We start from the raw sequence: 6,000 nt of genomic DNA, 5'->3' as shown, positions 1-6,000 counted from the left end.
TATTTACTGTCTAACAGGAGCTCCAGAAAAAATAACAAGGGAGAAATAATATTCAAAGAGATAAATGTCTGAACATAATATTTGTTTCTATTTTTTTAATAGAGGAGAAAAAAAGGAATATATGCAGGCAGTTATTCTTACCCTCTGAAGGCACTCTGCCATCTCTAGATGTTTCCTCCACAATATACCTGGCCCATTGCTACCAAATTACTTTAGCCCTTGCTCTTACAACTTCACTAGCACTCTACTGCTTGAAAGGTAAAGTCCAAACTCCTTAGTCCAATATTGAAGACTCCCCAAAATTCTACCCCGATATACCTTCCCCAAAAAGCTCACTTTAAGGAAATTAATGCTCTGACTTAATGGCCTACAAATTAAATTCCAGAGAGGCCACTGCATCTCCCACTTTCCTTTGCTTAAGCCATTCTTTCTCTCTGGAATGCCTGATGTCCTGTTTACTCCTTAAAGTCATACCCAGGTTTTAAGGTCTAATGTAAACCCCTATATCCTCTAGGAAGGCTAGACATCATCTCTTCAGAATGCGGTAATTCTTATTGTCTCTAATCTCCTCTGGCACTTAACACAAGCCACCCCAGCAGAAGTTACCGTTTTAGAGGTAGAGGGCTACATACCTCCCAAGCAGGAACCTGTTAGTTTACAAATGCTTAGCATCCCCAACTGCTCCCAGCAGTGCCTTGTATACCATTAACAACTATTAACGATGACCAGACTTTAGTTTGAAATTGTTAACGGAATCTCCCCACCGGTAGATACTGATAGGTTCTCCACTAAGGCTACTATTAGTCAAGCCCCCACATTTCCAGCACACAGGTTTAGGGCCTCTAGCCCTAATATATTGAGGGAAGAAGGATGACTTCAATACAAAAGATTGTTTTCTACCTGCAAAGTCGACAACAATGTAAGTAATAATACGCGAAATCTGAATTTGAATGCAGTAACAGTGCTACGGGAGTGTGCTTTAGGTAAAAAGCTGAAAGCAAGTGGTCCTTCCCTGACCGCCGGTGGCCTCCTTCCTCAGACTGGACCTGCCCAAGTCCAAGCCGAAAACAGCCACCCCCGCACCTGGAATTCCGGACGCCCCAGCGTGGCAAGCTGAGAAGGCGGGCTAAACTCTTTGATTGGCTATCAGGAGCCGCCTGCCCTGAGGATTGGTCGCTGCCGCAAGGGACGCCGGGACTGGCACGTGGTACCCGTCCTGGGATCCCGAAGGAGGCCGCCATGGCGGTAGTACCTTCGACGGCTTGTTTCAGCCTGTCTGCCTGTCGGCAGATGGGGAGGAAGAGTCGGCCGTGGGGCGCTGCCGAGATTCAGTGCACTCAGTGTGGAAGAAGGGAGTCCCGAGTTTCTGGTGAGGAGACGCCCGTGGGGCCCAGCCCCGCCGTGGCCATCTGTCCTCCATAGGCTCTGTCCCAGTCAGGCTGCTGGGCCTGGAGACGGAGAGCAAGGCCTGTCCCGAGGGCTGGGAGCCGAGTGGGCTGGCAGTGTGGGGCGCTGCTCAGTTACAGCAAGGTGGACCTGGAGAACTGTGGCACCGGCCTCCCTGCGTGTCTGCAGCCCACCCTCGGGGCAGCAGAGACGTCCCCTGTGGTCAGGGTGGCTCCGTACCTCTCCGAAGCTTTCTCCGCTTGGCACCTGCTTCTCTCCCTTTTTCACTGATTCTATTAGGGAATGGTGCGTGAGCTCTCTTGAGCGTTAGTTCAAAAACTCCCCCGGGTTCACAGATTCATGAAAGGGTAGATGTAAAAATTTAGCCCATTGTCTTGTGATCAAGAAGTAACCCAATTTGATTTGCTTGTGTAGATTTTGTTGCAGGAGGAGTAACGAGTAGACCACTTTAAAATGTTCCAGGATTAGAAAACAGGTATTTGTCATTGGGAGGGAAGCGTTATCGCTCAGTTTGGCTTAAGGCATTGTTTGGGAAACAATTCACTCTTTTGGTGCATCTTGTGTTTTTCCTTTGTACATCAAGGGGGGAAATCCACTGCACTCCTATGGATTTAGAATCTGCTCCAGTGAAAACACTTTCAGGTTACTTTAATGTAATTTAAAATGCCTTAGAGTGCTGTCTCTGGCAGGAGTTGTTGAATTTCAAACTGCAGTTGCTGAAAAGTCTTATTACCACTCCAATGACTCCTTAACATTTATACTTTCATAGTGAAAATCGTTCATTTTCTCAGTCCCTCCGAGATGGGCTCCATTTGAGAGATGTGAGTGAACCTTTGTAGAAAAAGTTGGTTAGTTGTGTTTTAAGGTGGGGAGCCAAGTTTCTCCTACTCTTTTTATCACAGCTGTCGCATAGAAAATCTCCATTGTTTGAATCAGATAAGCATCACCAGATAAAGTTTACGAACATGACCTTTTAAAATCACTCATGCTTCCATATGTTTGTATTACAATGCTCAGAAATACTAGGTGGTATTTAGGCATATAAAATTGTGGAAGTGCTTTGTAAGCTATGATGTATCACAGATTAGACTGGTACAATATCAGAAATTGTATAAGGATAGAACAGTTAAACAGTTTTGATTTATTTGGCAATATTATCTCTGAAATTTAAATAGAGCTGTAAAATTTAGCTTGGTCATAAACAAGTTTCAGATATTTCACTTGGCTTGCAAACTAAAGCTTTTTTATCAAAAGGATGTAATTCTTATAAATCAGCAAGAACACTGTCTTTTGGCAATAAAGTATAACTGATTTTATCTAGTGCTTTTCCTTTTTTTCTTACAAAGTGTTTTAAAATGACAACTTTTTGAAGTTACATAGCTAAAACAAATATGTTTACTATGATAAGCTTTAAATTCTATTGACAGCATTAAAATCTTGATATTAGGCTTTCACTCAGGATTATGATATTTCCCCTCATAAATGCTAGGTTTGTGAAATTATGTGGATCATGTATGTGTGACAGTAGTAGCATCTGGCTTCTGTCAAGTATCTTAGGTCATTGTAAGAGAGAGGTCTTGCCAATGTCTCATATCTGCCCTCCCTGTTCCCTTCACATGATTGGAAATATAAATTAGAGGCAATGGGAACAAATAGAAAGAGTATTGGACTTGGATACAGAACTAGGCTGGAGTCTGGATTATACCATTTAGCCACATCACCAAAAGGTTTATCCATTTCTAAGTTGAATGTAACCTTCCTAAGCCTACTTGGCTGTGATATGTACAAGGATCAAATGAAGTATGTCAGAACATTTTGTATGATTATATACGGTGAATTCGAAGTAGTATCGGTACCAGAAACTAAATTAATGCAAACAATATTACATAGCCCTGCTTGGCTTTCAATTTGACTTTTTCCCTCCTTCAGACTTAATAGCTTCTACTGAATTTTGTTTAACAGGTCCTGCATTTCTAATGAAACTTGATATCTCTTCCCATGTAAGAGTCCCTCTTTTAACTTTTCCCTCTGATTAATGCTGCACATTCAATGCTAACAAACTATAGACAGTTTAATTCACAGCAGAATTTCATTTCATAGGTCACCACCATGAACTTCAATGTGGACATGCTTTTTGTGAACTGTGCTTGTTAATAACTGAAGAATACAACACAATTATATGTCCTGATTGTGAGGTAAGTTTTATCATCTTTCATAGTCAGTATATTATAACCTACTGTTGAAGGTAAAAACGTTAGAGAAAACATACTTCTAGTTGGAACCTGAAATTTTGAATTTTTGCTGCTGAGTCTTAAAGCAGCTTAACAAAAGATAAAGCTTTTTTGATTCGTTTTATAATTGCTAAGAACATTCAAGAAAATACAAAGTTAAAGTTCTACATTCATCAGCCTATATATTTTGACTCTTTTTAAAAATAAGTTTTTAAATTTTAGAGAGAGCAAGTGTGCAAGCAGGGGAGAGGGACAGAGGGAGGGAGAGGGAGAGAGAGAGAATATCTTAAGTAGACTTCACACACAGCATGGAGCCCAATACAGGCTCAGTCCCATGATCCTGGGATCATGACCTGACCTGAAATCAAGGGTCAGATGCTTAACTGACTGAGCTACCCAGGCACCCCTTTGGAGACTTCTGTGGAAAATTGCCTCTTTTTAATTATTTTCATTTATTTTTTTACATTATTTTTAATGTCTATTCATTTTTGAGACAGAGAGAGACAGAGCATGATTGGAGGAGGGGCAGAGAGAGAGGGAGACACAGAATCCAAAGCAGGCTCCAGGCTCCGAGCTCAGAGATATTAGCACAGAGCTCAATGTGGGGGCTTGAACCCACGAACTGTGAGATCATGACCTGAGCCGAAGTCGGACGCTTAACCGACTAAGCCACTCAGGCACCTGTATTTTTATTTATTTTTTACGTTTATCCTAATTTTTACCGTTTCCAATGATCATTTTTGTTTATTTTTTCAAATTTTTATTTAACTTTTAGTTAACATACAGTTAATATTGGTTTCAGGAGTAGAATCCGGTGATTCATCAATTACATACAACACCCAGTGCTCATCATAACAAGTGCCCTCCCTAATACCCATCCCTCATCTGGCCCTTCCCCCACCCACCTCCCTCCATCAACCATCAGTTCTCTAAGAGTCTCTCATGGTTTGTTTCTCTCTCTCTTTTCCCCCATCCCATATGTTCACCTGTTCTGTTTCTTAAGTTCCACATATGAGTGAAATCATGTGGTATTTATCTTCTCTGATTAACTTATTTCACTTAGCATCATGCATGTAGCTCAGTCTGTGTCATTGCATATGGCAAGATTTCATTCTTTTTGATGACTGAGTGATATTCCATAAGAATATCTTTTAACACACACGCACACACACCACATCATCTTTATCCATTCATCAGTTAACGGACATTTGGGCTCTCTCCATAGCTTGGCTATTGTTAATCATGATGCTGTAAACATAGGGGTGCGTGTCCCCCTTCAAATCTGTATTTTTGTGTCCTTTGGGTAAATACCTAGTAGTACAATTTTTGGATCTTAGGGTAGTTCTCTTTTTAACTTTTTGAGGAACCTCTATACTGTTCTCCAGAGCGACTGTACCCGTTTGCAGTCACACCAACAGTCCAAGAGTGTTCCCCTTTCTCTGCATCCTTGCCAACACCTGTTGTTTCTTGTGTTGTTAATTTTACCCATTCTGACAGGTGTGTGGTGGTATCTCATTATGGTTTTGATATATTTCCCTGATGATGAGTGATGTTGAGCATCTCTCCATGTGTCTGTTAGCCATCTGGATGTCTTTTTTGGAAATGTCTATTCATGTCTTCTGCCCATTTCTTAGCTGGATTGTTTGTTTTTTGGATGTTGAGTTTGGTAAGTTCTTTACCAATTTTGGATACTAACCCTTTATCAGATATGTCATTTGCAAATATCTTTTCCTATTCTGTAGGCTGCCTTTTAGTTTTGTAGATTGTTGCCTTCACTGTGCAAAAGCTTTTTATTTTGATGAAGTCCCAATAGTTTATTTTTGCTTTTGTTTCCCTCGCCTCTGGCGACGTATCTGGTAAAAAGTTGCTGTGGCCAAGGTCAAAGAGGTTACTGCCTGTGTTGTCCTCTAGGATTTTGATGGTTTCCTGTCTCACATTTAGGTCTTTCATCCATCTTGAATTTATTTTTGTATATGGTCTTTTTACTTATTTTTAGTGACATATATTCCTTTCAAGTCTCTACCTTTCTTTACCACGCCAATAGCATGCAAGGAAATTTTGAACTCTCCCTGACCCTGAAACTTTGTGTGTCATCGAATTTATATTTGTAGAGATGCCATAGTTTAAAAAGAGAAACAAAACAGTAGCCTCAAGTTAACTTCACAGGCACTAAAAAAGTACAGTTGCACTAGGATTAAAATCTATAGACCCATAATAAAGTAAAATTTAATGAACATCCTTTGCATTTGCTACAAATACAAATGTAGTTCAATTTATATAGTATGTCCCTGGAAAATTGTCTTTTAATCTGTAAATTCTTTTTCTTTTTTTTAGGTTTACTTATTTTGAGAAGGAAAGCATG

General features: G+C 40.4%; 1 protein-coding gene across 2 annotated transcripts in view; it reads left to right on the top strand.

Moving 5' to 3' along the window:
- The first annotated feature begins 1,222 nt into the window (after window positions 1-1,222).
- RNF17 (ring finger protein 17) overlaps window positions 1,223-6,000 on the top strand; it is a 112,434-nt gene continuing 107,656 nt past the window's right edge. For both annotated transcript variants that reach the window (XM_078449852.2, XM_078449838.2), the window contains exons 1-2: window positions 1,223-1,369; window positions 3,508-3,602. In XM_078449852.2, the coding sequence (XP_078305978.1) occupies window positions 1,240-1,369; window positions 3,508-3,602 (225 nt within the window). In that variant the 5' untranslated portion in view covers window positions 1,223-1,239. The remainder of the gene's footprint in view (window positions 1,370-3,507; window positions 3,603-6,000) is intronic.

Source organism: Panthera onca, chromosome A1, assembly GCF_046562875.1.
Source record: "Panthera onca isolate mPanOnc1 chromosome A1, mPanOnc1 haplotype 2, whole genome shotgun sequence".
NCBI classification, from domain to species: domain Eukaryota; kingdom Metazoa; phylum Chordata; class Mammalia; order Carnivora; family Felidae; genus Panthera; species Panthera onca.
This window is presented reverse-complemented; position numbering and strand designations above follow the sequence as displayed.